Source organism: Equus asinus, chromosome 11 (genome assembly GCF_041296235.1).
Source record: "Equus asinus isolate D_3611 breed Donkey chromosome 11, EquAss-T2T_v2, whole genome shotgun sequence".
NCBI lineage: Eukaryota > Metazoa > Chordata > Mammalia > Perissodactyla > Equidae > Equus > Equus asinus.
Genome location: NC_091800.1, coordinates 85,016,056 through 85,030,897, shown reverse-complemented (window position 1 = coordinate 85,030,897; position 14,842 = coordinate 85,016,056). Strand labels below are relative to the sequence as shown.

At 60.1% G+C, this 14,842-nt stretch overlaps 1 protein-coding gene across 1 annotated transcript in view; it reads left to right on the top strand.

Annotated features, from left to right (window-relative positions):
• Positions 1-1,691: 1,691 nt before the first annotated feature.
• Positions 1,692-14,842, top strand: part of RASA3 (RAS p21 protein activator 3) — an 89,784-nt gene continuing 76,633 nt past the window's right edge. Inside the window, exon 1 of the mRNA XM_044779639.2 lies at positions 1,692-1,885. Within this exon, the coding sequence (XP_044635574.1) occupies positions 1,831-1,885 (55 nt within the window). The 5' untranslated portion in view covers positions 1,692-1,830. The remainder of the gene's footprint in view (positions 1,886-14,842) is intronic.

The following is a 14,842-nucleotide window of genomic DNA, read 5'->3' as shown; positions in this document are numbered from 1 at the left end:
ATCTTCTGCTGGGCTCCCCTGGACACAAACTCTGAAGCAGAGGTTTGTGTGCAAGAGGTTATTGGGAGTGTTCTCGGAAGAAAAGTCCTGTGAGCGTGGGAGGGAAGAAGGATCGGGCAGAGGAGTATCTTGACCACTGTGCAGGTCTGTGGGGCCTCGGCTGACCCTCTGAGATGCTCAGCAGCTGGGGCTGCTGGTTAGTTGTCTTGATGGAGGCAGAGCCTTGGTCTTGGGGACTGGGGGCATCTGGATGGCGCACGACAGCACACCCTACAGAAGCCTCTGAGGTCTCAGAGTTAGAGGCAGCAACGGTGGAGTTTGAGCCAAGGAAAAGCTGCTGTCCTAACTTGCATGTTAAACTCGCAGTAAACACCATGTATGGAGGTCTTGACGGGATGAAGTCAAGCAGGTGACGAGGACCTGGAAGGAGACTCAGGTAGCCACGGTGAAGAATGCTTAGTAACCCTTTTCACGTGTACCTAAGCCTTTTTTTTTAGGAAATGAGGATAAAACAGTGAAAAACCAGGCCTTGTCTTCAGGAAGCTTGTGTTCTGGTGTGTGCAGGGTGTGTGTGGGCTACCCAGATGGGGGAGGGGGGAAGTCAGGGGAGACACAGACCATACCTGAGGCAAGGAAGGAACCCCACAGAGGCCTGAGGGTCAGGAGGGCAGACCCAGGGCACTTGGCTTGTGTGAGCAGCCACTGCGCTGGGAGCTAGGGCAGCCTGGGAGCCAGGGTGGCCAAGGCCAGTGGACAGCAGAGGAGCAGGAGGGCAGATGGCAGGCATGGGGAGCTGAGGCTGACACGCAGAACCTCCAGACTGCGTGCTTCTCCAGACCCCATGGCTGCCCTGTCTCTCAGGTCACCTCCTGCTTCTCCATCCCCTGCAGCTGGCCTTCTCTGGACCACTGCGAAGGCTGGGTCCCGCCAGGGGATTCTTTTCCTTTGATACCTTCGTGTTTGAATTTCTTAAAACTCTGTGCATGTGCTAGTGTTAAATCTCAAAACCGAGTTAATCATACAGAGCCTCACAGTGTAAGAAAACGGAGGGAGGGGAGGGGGCACAGGGCGCCCCTGGCCCCAGATCTCGCCGGAGCTGGGCGGTCAGCAACGTGGGACTGTCGGCAACACGGGACGGCAGGGGCGTGGGCGCCAGGACCTACGCTAAGGCCGCCCTCGCAGGCCAGGCAGCTCCAGGAGTCGGCCCCCCCCCGCCCCTCCCCCGTTCCCTGCTCCCCGCCCCACGTCCCCTCCCGCGCCCCCGCCGGGTCCTCCCCTCGCCATGTTCTCCCCGCCGCCCGCCTGGTCCCCTGTGCTCAGTTACCCCCTGCCCCCGCTGGGTCCCTCTCACGCCCCGCATCCGGTGGCCCGTGCTGAGCTCCCCGCCTGCCCCCACGGGGTCCCTCGGCCCGGTCCCTCTGCCGTGTGCCCTCTCCGCGGTGAGCCGCTCCCGGCGGGGTCCCTTCCGATCCTTCCTTTGAGGCCGACCCCGCCCCTCTCCAGACCTCGGCCAATGAGGAGACGGAGTTGGACTGTGGGCGTAGCCACCTCGCTCCCGCCTCCTAACCCTCAGCCAATGGGTAGTTGGGGTTGTGCTGTGGGCGGAACTGTCCAGCCCCCGCCCCTCCGCGGGCCTCGGCCAACGGAAAGCTCGACAAAGCTGTGGGCGGGGACGCTCCGCCCCCGCCCCTGCCTCCAGCCAATGGAGTGTGCGTGGGCGGACCCGTGGGCGGGGCCACCGCGGGCCGGGCGCGGGGTCGGACGCAGAGCCGGGAGCTCGGCCGCTGGGCTCCGGCTGCTTGCGGGGCTCGGCGCCAGTTCCGGGCAAGCATGGCGGTGGAGGAAGAGGGGCTCCGGGTCTTCCAGAGCGTGAAGATCAAGATCGGTGAGCGCCGGGGCCCGGGGCGGGTCCTCACGGGGGCTCGGGCGGGCGCTCTGCCCCCGACCCCAGCGCTGGGCGCCTCCTTCGCTGCGCGCTCCACTTCAACCCTCCCCTCCTCCGCCCGGGACGGCCGTCCTCCCCCTCGACCCTCCCCACCTCCCCCGGGGACGGCAGTCCTCCCCCTCGACCCTCCCCGCCTCCCCCGGGGACGACCGTCCTCCCCCTCAGCCCTCTCCGCCTCCCCCCGGAAGGTCGTCCTCCCCCTCGACCCTCTCACCTCCCCCTCGACCCTCCTCACCTCCCCCGGGGGTGGCAGTCCTCCCCCTCGACCCTCTCCGCCTACCTCCCGGAAGGCTGGCCAACCCCCTCGACCCTCCCCACCTCCCCCCCGGACCGCGATCCTCCTCATCGACCCTACCCACCTCCGCCGGGGATGGCCATCCTCCCCCTTGACCCTCCCCGCCTCTCCTCCCCCTTGACCCTCCTCACTTCCCCGCAGGACAGCCGTTCTCCCCCTCGACCCTCCCCACCTCGCTGGGCAGAGCCGGGCCCGTGCGCCTCCTCAGGCCCCGGGCAGTGCGGTGCAAGGCAGGAAGCGGTTGTCCGCTAGGAGCTTGTGCCTGTGTGTGTGTGTGGGTGCGTGCACTCCCGTGGGGACTCTGGATAGTGCATTTCAGTTGCCAGATGCACGGCCTCAGGGTGCTCTGTCTCCCCCAGCTGCTGCACCCAGAAACTTGCTTTCCTGAATAAATAAAGCTCTTCCACTGCCCCCCCCACCCAGGGCCATGGGGCTCCCTCCGTCTGCTGGCTGGTGTGTGTGTGTGTGCATACATCTGTGTTGTTCTTGTGTGTGCACACATCTCTGTAGGTGGATGTGTGTGCATGTATGTGTTTGTGTGTGCTTCTGTCTGCGAGTGACTGTGCTCTGGCCCAGGGCTTCCTCAGGGCCAGGTGACACCGGAGCCACCACAACCCCCTCCTTCCATTGAGAACTGGCTACCAGGGCCTGCCATTCAGGCGGTGTCACCTGGAGGAGTCTCCCTTTCCAGCTGGGTCGAGAGCTGGGGAGGGAAATGAAATGCAGATTGTGGAGTGGGCTGGAAGGCTATATGGGGACTTCCTGGGTTTATCTGGAGAGATTTGCTTTCTTCCACTTCTATCTTGGGAGGGTGATGTGCAAGTCCCCCACAACAGGATCAGTGCCTGGAGTGAGTTACACGTTAGTGCCGTAGATGTGCCAGATGAGAGGACTTCTGAGGCCCCAGTGTTGCCTGCCTTCAGGGTCCCTCCTGCCCACTGACCTCCCTGCCCCAGGCACGCTCCACATTCCAGTCCGTTCCCACGTGAAGAGGGCCACGAACACAGCCAGGCACCAGTGCCTGAGTGTCAGTTGTTGATGACACGACGCTGCCCGAGGAATTCCAGCTTCCCCTGTCAGCGTGTTGCTTCCTGTCTGCTTTATTTTGGTTTATGGATCATCGCTGGGGCGCTGCTGACATTTGGCTCAGCAGTACCGCGACAGGATGTGGCAGCACCGCGGACGCAGACGAGTCTGCCCCAGAGGGCTTCTCTTGTTTACTGGCTGAACTCTGCTGTCACTTTCCCCCTGAAGTCCTGGCCGGGAGAGCACCTCTGTGGGGCCCCTGAGCCCGAGCTGCGATGCTGGAGTCACAGCAGGGAGCAGTGCGAGCTGGCACCCCCAGGACTGAGTGCTTCCTTCATCGGGGGCAGGGGGGGCCCTGGGTGTGGCTGTGGGGGACTGTGCCACGCTTCCTGTGCAGCCAGCAGCAGTGGTTCTGCGAACTTTGTGGTTCAGGCCCAGCACAGCTGGCCTAAGACTCAACTAAGGAGGGTTCCGGAATGTGGTATGTGAGCAGAGGGCTGAATTCTTTCCAGACAGCTAGTGTGTGAGGCAGGAGGATGAGGAGACCCTGAAGGTCAAGGAGAGCATCTCCACTGGCCCGTTTGTGCGCAGTGGGGCCCAGACCCCAGCGTGGAGGGGCCTGGCATAGAAGGGAGGGGGTTAAAGATGCTGCTTGGTTAGATGTCTCTTTTGTGCTCTTTAAATCAGTAAGAGAATGCCCGGCTCAGCTGAGGATTTGGGCAGTGGCTGGATGTCTGCCGTCCCTAACCACACGTGGGGACCAGGGTCAGAACATTTGCAGGCACCCCCCCACCCTGCCTCATGCATGGGGGCTGGAGCAGACAGGATAGGCCAAAAGGCCATGCACCAGCTGTCCAAATCCCTGGACGTGGTTCTGGCTCCAAGAGGCCCATTTTCTCTGGGCTGCAGGAGGGAGTTGTCTGTGTCCCACTGTTGTAGCTGGGGCGTGCAGGGAGCATGGGCCTATGCACAGCGGGGCGAGGCATCTTCCTGCATGGGAGCACATAGTCTAGGCTGTGCTGCCGAGGTAGGGCCTGGGCTGGAGACCCCACGTGAGCTGTGGGTGGGCTGGTTTGGGCTTAGTCTTATTGCAGGGAAGGCTGTTCCTAGATGGGATGAGAAGAATCCTGAGCATGGCCAGTGGTGCACTGAGCTCTCCGTTTCTTTCCTTAGTCCTCTGTGGCCAGTCGGCTCTGACTTGCCTGAGTGCCCTGGGCTGGAAGGGACATCGCTGATTTGGAGGAGAGGCCAACGTGCGGGGATCGCACGACACACGGTCACACATGCACTCGTGTCTCCTTGTTCCAGAGACGCTGGCTGCACATCCATTCATCTCTGAGCCTTGACTCCAGGCTGGCTGGCTGCGTGCCCCTGTCTACTGCTGGCCCGTGGGGTGACCCAGGGCAAGTGTCCTCCCCTTGTGTAGCCTCATTTTCCGTTTGCAGAATGTAGGCCATTGTTGTCTGCTGCGTCCCGCGGGGGTTTGCAATGTGTGCTACTTAGGCTTCCCTTGGCGCTCGCCCCTCACTCCAGAAAAGGGAAAGAGAAATTCTCCCACAATCATGCCGGTGAACACGGTCAGTGCTCCTGTCCTGAGAAGCAGGTGAGCGTCTTTGGGGTGAAGAGCTTTAGGTGTGGGGTCACTGCCTTCCAGTTCTTAAATAGTTTTGAGGCGTGTGAAGGTCCTTGGTCTTGTTGAGAGGCTAACGTTGGGAAAATGGGAAGAATCTCTTCCTTTTTTTTCCTCTTCCTCTTTCTTTTTCCTTCCACTTTTTGCAAATGAGATAATACATAAGAAAGTGCCACATGAGAGTACAGTATTTGTACTGTATCTATTTCCAGTCCTCATCTTGGAGAACCCGTTGCTTCCCCAACTTACACGTTGCAGAGTCCTCTTGGGTGGTTCTTCTGTACGGTTAAAAGCTGCCAGCGCTGTCTGTGGACCGCAGTTTCTCGCGTCCTGTGGGGCTGAGCGTGCTTCCTGCGAGGCGCTGCCTTGAGGAAGCAGCTCCTGACTTTCCATGACTCAGCACTCCGGCGAGGAGGGGAAGCGCCTCGTGCCTCGGAGACCTGCTGGCGGGTGGCCACGGGGGGAGAGCCCAGGCCAGACGTTCCCGCTGAGCCATGTTGCTGTGGACACGACGCTCCCTGGGCATCGCAGTCTAGCTTCACTTCCAGTGATATTTTCCTTTTCCGTAGTAGTTACTACCGATAGTTTTTAAGAGCATCATCTTGGAGGCCAGCCCTCTGGCTGAGTTCGCCTCTGCTTTGGTGGCCCAGGGTCTGCCCGCTTCGGATCCTGGGTGTGGACGTGGCGCCCCTCATCAGGCCATGCTGAGGCGGCATCCCACAGACTGCAACCAGAGACACTCACAACTAGGATATATAACCATGTACTGGGGGGATTTGGCGAGAAGAAGAAGAAATAAAAAAAGAAGATTGGCAACAGATGTTAGCTCAGGTGCCAATCTTAAAAAAAAAAAGTGGTGTCTTATCTTCATAAACATGTTCAATTAAGAGCAGTATACAAAGGTGTTCTCTCAAGCTGAAAAAGAAGTCCAGCCTTGTGCTCCAGGGGAGAAGGTCCTCTTGCTCTGTTAGTGGTTCCTGCCCTTAGGCTTAAGGGTGCGTTTGGGTCTGCCTGGTGTGCTGGCGTGTGTGCCATGGGAGGCGGGCTCCGCCTGGCTCCGGCTCTGTCTCCTTCCCTCTCCTTGGATCCTGCGTGGCAGCCCCTGGTGCTCACTCTCTTGTTCCTTCTCCGTAAGACTAGAGCTGGTCCACCAAGAAGGGCAGAGGCAGTCCGGGTCTTGCACAAGCACGTCAGGACTGACGGTGCCTCCTGTTCAGCAGGCCGTGGTGCTCCGGGCCTGGGCAGCCTGCCCTCGCTCTTGCCTCCCTCCACCTAGGCACAAACATCATCCCACTGGCACAGGAGGTCCCTCAGGCAGATACTGAGGGAGATGGGAACAGGGAAGTTCTGCACCTCCCTTGGCCGTGTGGCTGGTGAGGAGGGCCTGGTGGCAAGCCCAGACCATGGAGCCCTGGGTCTGCGCTGCTGAGAGTGGGATGTTTAACCGATTTCCTCCAGGGGAGGTGGGAGTGCCCATCAGCCCTGTGAGGGCGCGATGAAGTGGGGATCCTGCTGAATACGCTGAAATGTTTGCGTTAGGACTGGAATCTTCACAGCAGACCTTGTCTTCTCTGTTAGAGAAAACACTCTGTGCATTTAGGGAGTGACATCGGTGACATGAGCTCAGTGTGTGTGTTTGACAGCAGGAGGGGCTGTGCTGGCCACACACAGTTCTTGACATCAGGGATTTTATACTCTCTTGAGCTCTCTGAGGCTAAAATTAACCTGGGGATATTCTATTAACCAAGCTATTTTTAACCCTGAGGCCTAATATGAGAACTGGGCTATGCATGGGGAGCCCTGGGCTCTGGGGCCGGGGGTGGTTTCAGCCCACGACTCCAGGTTTTCCCCGGGAAGGGAGTGGGTTTGCTGTGCACATGAGAGTGGAGAGGGATACAGACTTCATTTTAATTTAAATCCTCACGACTCCATGACTGTGAAGTCCAGGAAGGGAGACCCGGGGGACTTAGGAACCTGCTGGTGTGGCCAGCCTGTGAGGGCGGAGCTGGACTAGTGCCTGTCTGTGGACTGCCAGCGTCCTGCCCTCACCACCTGGAGCTGTCTTTCCTCTCCGTGATCTGGGGTCTGAATGGTGGAGGGACTGCAAAGGGCTGGGGAGAGACTGGTACCTTTCAGGACAGGAGGTGGCCAGTGCTCTGAGGGGAGGGAACAAGCCACCAGCTCCTGTGGGTGGACAGCGGGGGTGCAGGCCTGGATGCTCTGAGGCGTGGCAGTCACTGGCCAAGGAGAAGCTGGAGAAGAGGGAATCGAGAGGATGCGATCTTGAACAGAATGCAGAAATCCAGAGATGTTTCCTTGAGCAGAGCCCCCCGCCCCACTACAGCCCAGCACACTGGGAGAAGGCTCCTGTGGCCCTGTGAACGGGTCACTTGGCTGGAGCATGGCATTTGGTAGAAAACGCGTAGGTTTGCTCTCTGAAGCTAAGTAGGCCTTTGTGTGTGTAAACGCTCCACCTTCCTGCAGGTACTCTGGGCATCAGAACACGGGTGCCATGTTTTAGTCCTGGGTGTGTTTCCTGCCAACACCTGAGAAGTGAGGTTTGTGAGTGGCACTCGAGGCCTTGTGCACCCTCTGTCCAGGCGACTGTGAAGGCGGGTGCAGGCTGCAGTGGCCGCTGTGGGGCCGGAGCCCCTGGGAGCCATTGAGGAGGGGCGGTGACTCGCGCCTGGGGATCCTAGACGAGCCCAGGCTGTTTCTCGCTCATTCTGCGACCGAGACCGTCTGCTAAGCCCCCTCTGCCTCAGGTTCTTCATTTGTCCAAGTGGAGAGGAAGAGCTTTTGTGGAACCCCGAGAGCTTGTGTGGGCAAAGGTAGTTCCCTGACTGATCCCTCTGGGCGGGAGGTACCCCTGTGGGTGGAGTTCAAAGCTGTTTGCAGCGAATCAGGTTCCAGCTCAGCAGTTGCAGCCGCAGGAGAGCTGCCCCTCCAGACCGCATGGGCGCATGGGGGGTCAGGAAGGGGCAGGTGGCCGCCAGCCTGCCTGAGGCGTTTCCAGAAGCAGGCAGTCATGGTGGTGCAGAGCTGGGCAGTGGGCGCAACTGGGGGCAGCGGTGGCTGGCTGGCCACTGTGGTGTGCAGACGGGCCTCCGGCCTCTGGGTGGGAAGAGCAGGGCTGGCAGGCTGGCCCCATGGGGACTTGACTGTCACCTCCTGTAGGCGTGGGTTGCCGCTGGAAGGTCCAGGCTGAAAGAGCAGATGTGAGATGTGGCGCTGGAGTGGGGTCCTCGCTGGTTGTCCAGTCTGCCTCCCAATGTCAGAGTCGAGGGCTGGACTTGGCACAGGAAGGAGCAGCTGGCAGCGTCACTGGGTGTCCTCGCTGTGGCCAGCGGTGGCGATGTCCAGGAGCACTTGTGTGGCTCCACTGCGGTCTGCGGCTCAGCGAACAAAGCACTGAATGTGGAGACCAGTTTTGTGGGAGTGAAATGCTGGTGGAAAGGGAGATGCTGTGATAGTGCTTCCTCAGCGCGGGTACCCTGCCGCTTCCCGAGAGGGAGAACCAGGCCAGGCCACGCAACAGCAGAAGTCCCTGGGCAGGACGTGAGAGGAGAGCATCGGCAGAAAGTGAGCTCATCCTCTTACAGAACGAGAAAGCCCGGAGGAGCATGCGCGGTGGGGGGCCGCCCAGGCTCGGGGGACCCGGGGGGAACCCTTGTGGAAATGCTTCTGCAGAAAGAGTGAAGCGAGGAAGAAATTAAAGGTCTGTTTCGAAAAAGCAAGGCTCTTACTCAAATACGTGTGTGAAGTTATGCGCACGGACTGGGAAACGAAGGGTTTAAAAACCACGACTTTAAAAATGCAGAGAACCCTCTGTAGAGGATGCCGAGGCCCAAAGGGTAAGGTAGTTTACCCGCCTGCAGGAGGCTCGCTTTGCGCAGGACCAGTGGTGCCATCCAATCCAGAAGTGAGTGGGGGACGAGCTGCAGCGCAGACGGGGGGGGGAGGGGCCAGCTCGCCAGGGGCCTAGACCCCCTCAGGCCTGTGGATAGGGTTGGCGCTCCAGCTGTCGTGCTCAGGACACCGACGCAGACAAAGGGACTCAAAGTCACGTCATCTGCAGCAGGTGACCGGCTTCTCTTTAAGTGTGAGGCGGCTTCCAGAATTGAAGTCAGGCCCTAGCATGAGGACAAGTCCCACGATGATCCTCAGAAAGAGGATGAGGAGGGAGTCCCGGCTGCTCCACGAGCCAGACCCTGTGGTCCTCATACGAGGCCATTAGCGCGGACTCGAGCCTGCCTGCGCCAGTGTCAGGGGCTTCTGGTTCCAGCGTACGTTTTATCTGTGCTGGACGTGGTGGGCCAAGAAGAAGGCCATGGGGTCGAAGATGGTGATTCCATGTCCTGTGAGTGTGGCGTGCAGGGCTGACCCTGGGGCTGGTGCCCTCCTTGTCCTGAAGTGTGGCCTTCGCAGGTTCAGGGTTTGCATGCGTTCAAACCTCAGGCTGCAGATGTGGTGTGCCGGCTAGCGAGGCTGCAGCTCAGACATTGGGAGCGCGTTCCGGAGGCGTGCTCTTGGGAGGAGGTGGGAGCTGCCCCAGGGCTGCCATAAACGAGAACCTTTTCTAGATGCAGGACGGTGCCTTTGCTTCTAAGTCATCAAGGAATGTCTCTCGTGCCCATTTCCTCTTCATGCTACTCCTATGCCCGTTACCTGAATAACTTCCAAAATGTGAAGAATCGTTATGTCCTGGCTTCCTGTTGCCGAGGGCATAAAGTCCAGAGGTAAACGAGGTCACTGTGTGCTCCGACTCAGGGTGGCTCAGAGCCACAGACTTGGCTCGTGCCGGCCCTGACGCAGCCTCAGCTCACTGAGGAGGCGGCATGGAGCTCTGATGCCCCCTTCGGACCAGGACCTGGACCTGGGCACCAGCCTCTCCTGAGGACCGCCTTCCCCTTTGCCAGCTGCAGGGCTGGCGGTATCTGCCGGCCCTGGGTCTCCAGGGCGGGGCAGTGGGTGTCCTCTGGAGCCTCGTTTTGGGCTGCGTGGCCAGTCGTCCTGGCAGTTGTCAGGGCAGTTTCCCGCCTTGTTATTGTGTGTTTAAGGGGCCACACAGAGTGACCGGGGACCCCAACACCAAGTTGTCTCCGGTGGAGGGTGCCCAGAAACCGTCTCCTTAGCTTTGTGTTTTTTATTCTGAGGAAAGAGATTTCATTGTCCCTTTTAGCTGCTGTGGTCTCTCTTTTTGGCTCTAAACCCCCTCCGGGGAGGCACCAGGACAGTGGTTGGCTGGATGGTGTCCTCTGTCCTGTTCCCTCGGGCTGAGTGGGGAGGCGCCTCCCAGAACCTGTGACCACTGGTCAGCGCGGAGGATGGACGTCTTACCTGGCCCCTCCTCTGAGACTCTGAGAAGCTCAGTGACTTTCTCAAAGCCACACAGCGGGAGCGTTGTGACTGCTGGGGCTGTCCTCTGATGACCTGGGCTCGCCAGGCCTAGGCGCTTTGAGGTTTACGAGGGATGGCCTTCCTGGGTGTGTTACAGACCCTTCCTCAGTGGGAGACAGCTGGCTTCCCAGAGGCCCCTCCTTCTTAGGAGTCTGGGGAAAGGAGTTCATGGGCATCACCCAACAGACCGACACCTTCGTGTGAACCCGTGGCCCTCGGGAGATGGGGCAGCTGGGAGCTCAGAGCCCTCCCGCCTCCCAGGGAGAGTCTGGAGCTGCCTGTGGTGCCTGAGCAGCCTCACCGAGGCCCTGCCTGAAGGGCTCACCTGCCTGAAGGGGCTCCGGCTGTTGCACAGCCTGAGGGCTGCCCACTGTGGGGAGGCAGCACCATTTCTTCCCGACTCACCCTCTGGCCTCTGTCTGACCACCCCCTCCTCCTGAGAGGGCGGAACCCACACTCACCTGCAGGCCCCGCTGCCTTGTGAGAGGAAAGCCTGGGCCAGGGGCGTGAGGGCATGGTGGAGCCAGCAGTAAACCGGGCATAGGGGGGCTTCGGCCCAGGCCCCAGGCTCTGGGCATCTGCTTGTTTTGGCCCAGCCACAGTGGGGCTTCCTGAGGCTGGGTCAGACCGTGGTACAGAGCTGTCAGCAGAGGTCCAGGAATGCAAGCGGTTCCAGAAAATCCATCATGGGCAGGCCCTGGGGACCAGCCAAGCTGGCTCCTTGAGCCTGCAGTGGGATGCTGTGCCGGGCTGGCTTTCCCATGGTCTGGGGAGAGGGCTGGGCAAGGGATTCCAGGCGCTCAGGCCGGCTCAGCCTTCTCAGGGGCTCTGCGGCCTGTCTCACGCTGACCCCCTTGAGCAGTTTTTAACTGACAAGCAAACATGTGGGTATTTTATCTCCTTTTTGGGGTGAGTTTCAAGGGCAGTGCACTCCGCCTGTGTGATGTTCACGTGGGAAACAAACACCACCAACTTCAGGACGTCCTGCAGCTGGTCTGGCTCACAGAGGAGCCCATGTTCTGGGACTTCCCCAGGGTGGCACCCGCCAGGCAGAGGGTCAGATGGGGAGGAGTCATTGGTTGCCAGTTTCTTACGAGGTTTCCTCTTGTTGTAACACAGCTGTGTGTGTGAGCACACACATACGTACACACAGACACGTGTACACATCAACAAGCGCATGTGGGCACACATGAACACGTGTGCGCACACACAAACACGAACATGCATGCATGCACACAGAGACATGCACACGAATGTGCACACCCGTGCACACACAGCGCACACAAGGTACATGCACACACAGGCACATGCACATGCATGGACACGTGTGCAGGCCTGGGCCCTGACTCGGGTGGAGGTGCAGGTGCTGTGTGCCCAGCGTGGGTGGGAGGGAGGCTCCAGCGCCTGCTGGCTCCTTCTGGTTAGTGGGCCATTGCAGCGGGAGCCGCCTCGTGTGCCAGAGCAGGTGTGCGGGGTTTGGAGACGTCTCTGCTTCTCGACAGGCCCTCACCCTCCTCCTCGGCCCGGACACTGCAGACCAGCCTGGCTCTGGTGCACCAGGATCCGGGGTGCGTGTGGGGCACCTGTGGTCTGAGAGCCGGGGGTGGCTGGCCCCCCACCTGACTGTCCACTTCCCAAGACTCAAGGGCTTTTCCTGCATTGTTTTTGTGTTTGTGTCAGAAAGTTTTGACTTTTTAGGCCCACTGGTGGGGTTTTCTCTGAGCTCTTTTATCCTCTTTGTGTGGGGCCTGCTCCCTCAGCTGCTGTGCGCAGCTGGGACTCCCAGTCTCATCAGCTCCGAGGACCGGGGCTGGGCTGGGCTGCTCAGGAGAAAGTCCTGGGATTCCAGAGGGAGAACAAGGTGAGGAAACCACAGCAGACCTGGCACTTGAGCTGCAGGCAGGTAGGAGTGACCGGGCGCCTACCGGGAGCTGGCTCCCTGTCGGGGAATGGGGTCTGGTGATGGGAGGTTGGGGGGCGGGGTGTGGTGACGGGAGGATTGGGGGGTTGGGTCTGGTGACCCAGATCGGATGTCTCCGGATGGACTGCACGCAGGTCATGGGGAGTCGCCCTTGCGGCCGTGGACGTGGCCGGTGCTGGGGTTCCACGCGGCTCTGTCCGCACTGGCTTCACTGGGGGCTCCCAGGAGCTGCGTTGCCTGCTCGCTTGCTCTGCTGTCATGGACACCGCCCTGGGGGGAGGCCTTGCGGGGGGGACCGATGCCCTTGAGCTGGGGGCTACAGCTGGCTGGACGTTCGCGAGCTGACGGTCAGGGCCGTGTGCGGCGTCCTGGCCCAGCTGGCCGTCTGCCTGCAGCCGCGCCGTCTGCTCTCCGCTCGTCGCTGCCTGCTGCCCAGCTCCGCGGGGTGTGTCTGCAGAGGGCTGGGCCTCGGGACCTGAGCCCGGGCGCTCAGCCAACTGTGGGGGCTGTGTGGGGGGAAGCCGCTGGGTGGACGGTTTGCTCCTGTTGTGTTCCTGTCGTTTGTTTCCTGAAGTGCATTGGGGGTTCTCTCTGTTCCCTGCATCCTTTGGACGGGCCGACGGTCCAGTCACCGAGAGGGGGGCCGGTCAGCAGGGAAGAGCAAGTGGAGTCGGCCCTCGAATTCGGCTCTTATTTCTTCTTCGCCCCATCGTTATGCGCTGTGATTAGTAGTAGCTTAGTTCTGTGTTCCTGCTGTTTCCTTTCCGAGCCTGGCCCCTGCCCTGGCCTCTCCCAGCCCTCCATGTGCTGACCACCCGCCCCCTGCCCTCTGTGCTCTGGCCTCTCCTTGCCCTCCATGTGCTGACCGCCAGCCCCTGCCCTGGCCACTCCTAGCCCTCCATGTGCTGACCACCTGGCCCCTGCCCTCTGTGCCCTGGCCTCTTCCAGCCTGGTCAGCTTTCCTCTTGGGAACTGTGCTGGATCTGCTGGTTCTGTGGCTGTAAGAATGTCGTTGGTTTTAGGGTGGGACATACCGGCTGATTTGCAGTCCAGCGGCCAGTACCGGGCGGTGGCGACGCCATTCATTGGGAGGGCGGCCATCCCTGCAGCTTCGCCTTGGCTCTAGAAGCTCATCCGGATGTCAGTGTCACTGCAGCCAGAACGTGGTGACGGCATTGCCTGTCAAGTGAGATATTTGAGGACCATCTGGGAAGTGTCTGTAGCATTTGATCTGGGGGGTGTTGTGGGGTTGGGCTGAGTGAGGACGGGGACACGTTCAGAAGTCCGTGAGACCGAGGACTGCAGGGTCACCACAGGCACAGCACGAGCTGTTCGCGTGACTCCAGGTGTTAATCACAGATGACAGTTGGGGGAACCTAGTTTTCAAAAGCTCTCCTCCCATGTGCACTCCTGGGCGGCAGGTGGCGGTTCTGCACCAGCTGAAGCAGGTGCGCGCAGCCCTGGGCCTGACTTTTGCCGCCCAGATCGTGCCATGTGGTTGGGGCCACGTCAGGTGCTTCGTAGGGCCTGGGGAGCCAGAACTGGGCACTTCACTAGGAGGCCGTGCCTTCCACGACTTTACAGACGAACCCATCGGCAAGATCATGTATTTACGGAATGGTCATGATGGGGATGTTCAGGTCTGGGAGGTGAGCTCTCCTTTGTATGAGGAAGACCGGGACGGTCCAGCCCACTTCTCCTGTTCTCCTAGGAACAAATGCTGAGCGTTTACACGTCATGTACGCATGCACACACTGCATACTGCATACTGTGTGTCTTCCAAACCTGGAGAAATTCTCAGAAATGATAAACTCCATGCAGGGCTCATTTTTTAATTTATCAAGCGGCCCCGTTGAATCAGGGCAGCACTTACTTGTATCATTAAAATAAGTCAGACCTGAAGTCCTTACTCTTGTCCTGAGGTTTCGTCTGCTCTGAGGTGCGGCCACGCTGGGTGGTGCCGGAAGGGTGTGCCTGGCCTTGTGTGGTTGTCGGTCTCCCTTTCTTGGGCCAATCACGACCGTCTGTCTCACAGCGGAGGTGTCGTAGGTTCCCAGAAATGTGCCATTTCCCTGGAAGGCAGAAGGAGGGCCGGGGGGCGCTGTGGGTACCAGGCCCCTCTTGTGTGTTTATGTTCGTGTGTCTTGGAGTGCAGACCGCCTTCAGGAACAGTCGGGCCTAGTGGATAGGGGACCCGCGTGGCTGTGGCCCGGCTGGCAGGCAGCAGGCTGCACACAAACTTGCAGATCTTGGTCCTTTGTCTGTTTTCCTCTTTGGGTTCCTTTGTAATTTGTAAGGTTTCTGTTGTAGGGTGGAGGGGAAAGAAAGGGAAGCAGTCACTCGGAGCCGGAGTCAGAGAGGCTCTGCACCCAGGCGAATGTGGCACAGCAAGGCTCGCCCTCTCTGGAAGGTCCTCCTGGTCTGCAGCTTCCCAAGAACCTGGGGCTCCAGCCTCGAGGACCAGTGCAGCAGGGAGTCCCTGCCTGTCTCTCTGGGACCCAGCTTGCCCGGTCAGTAAACAGACTCAGAGTCATGGATCCCATGAAAGCAGAGCTGAGAACCTGGAGGAGGGGGCCAGGCGAGTGTCTCATTCTCAGTGGCTGACAAACCTCGCTCCTTCCTTGA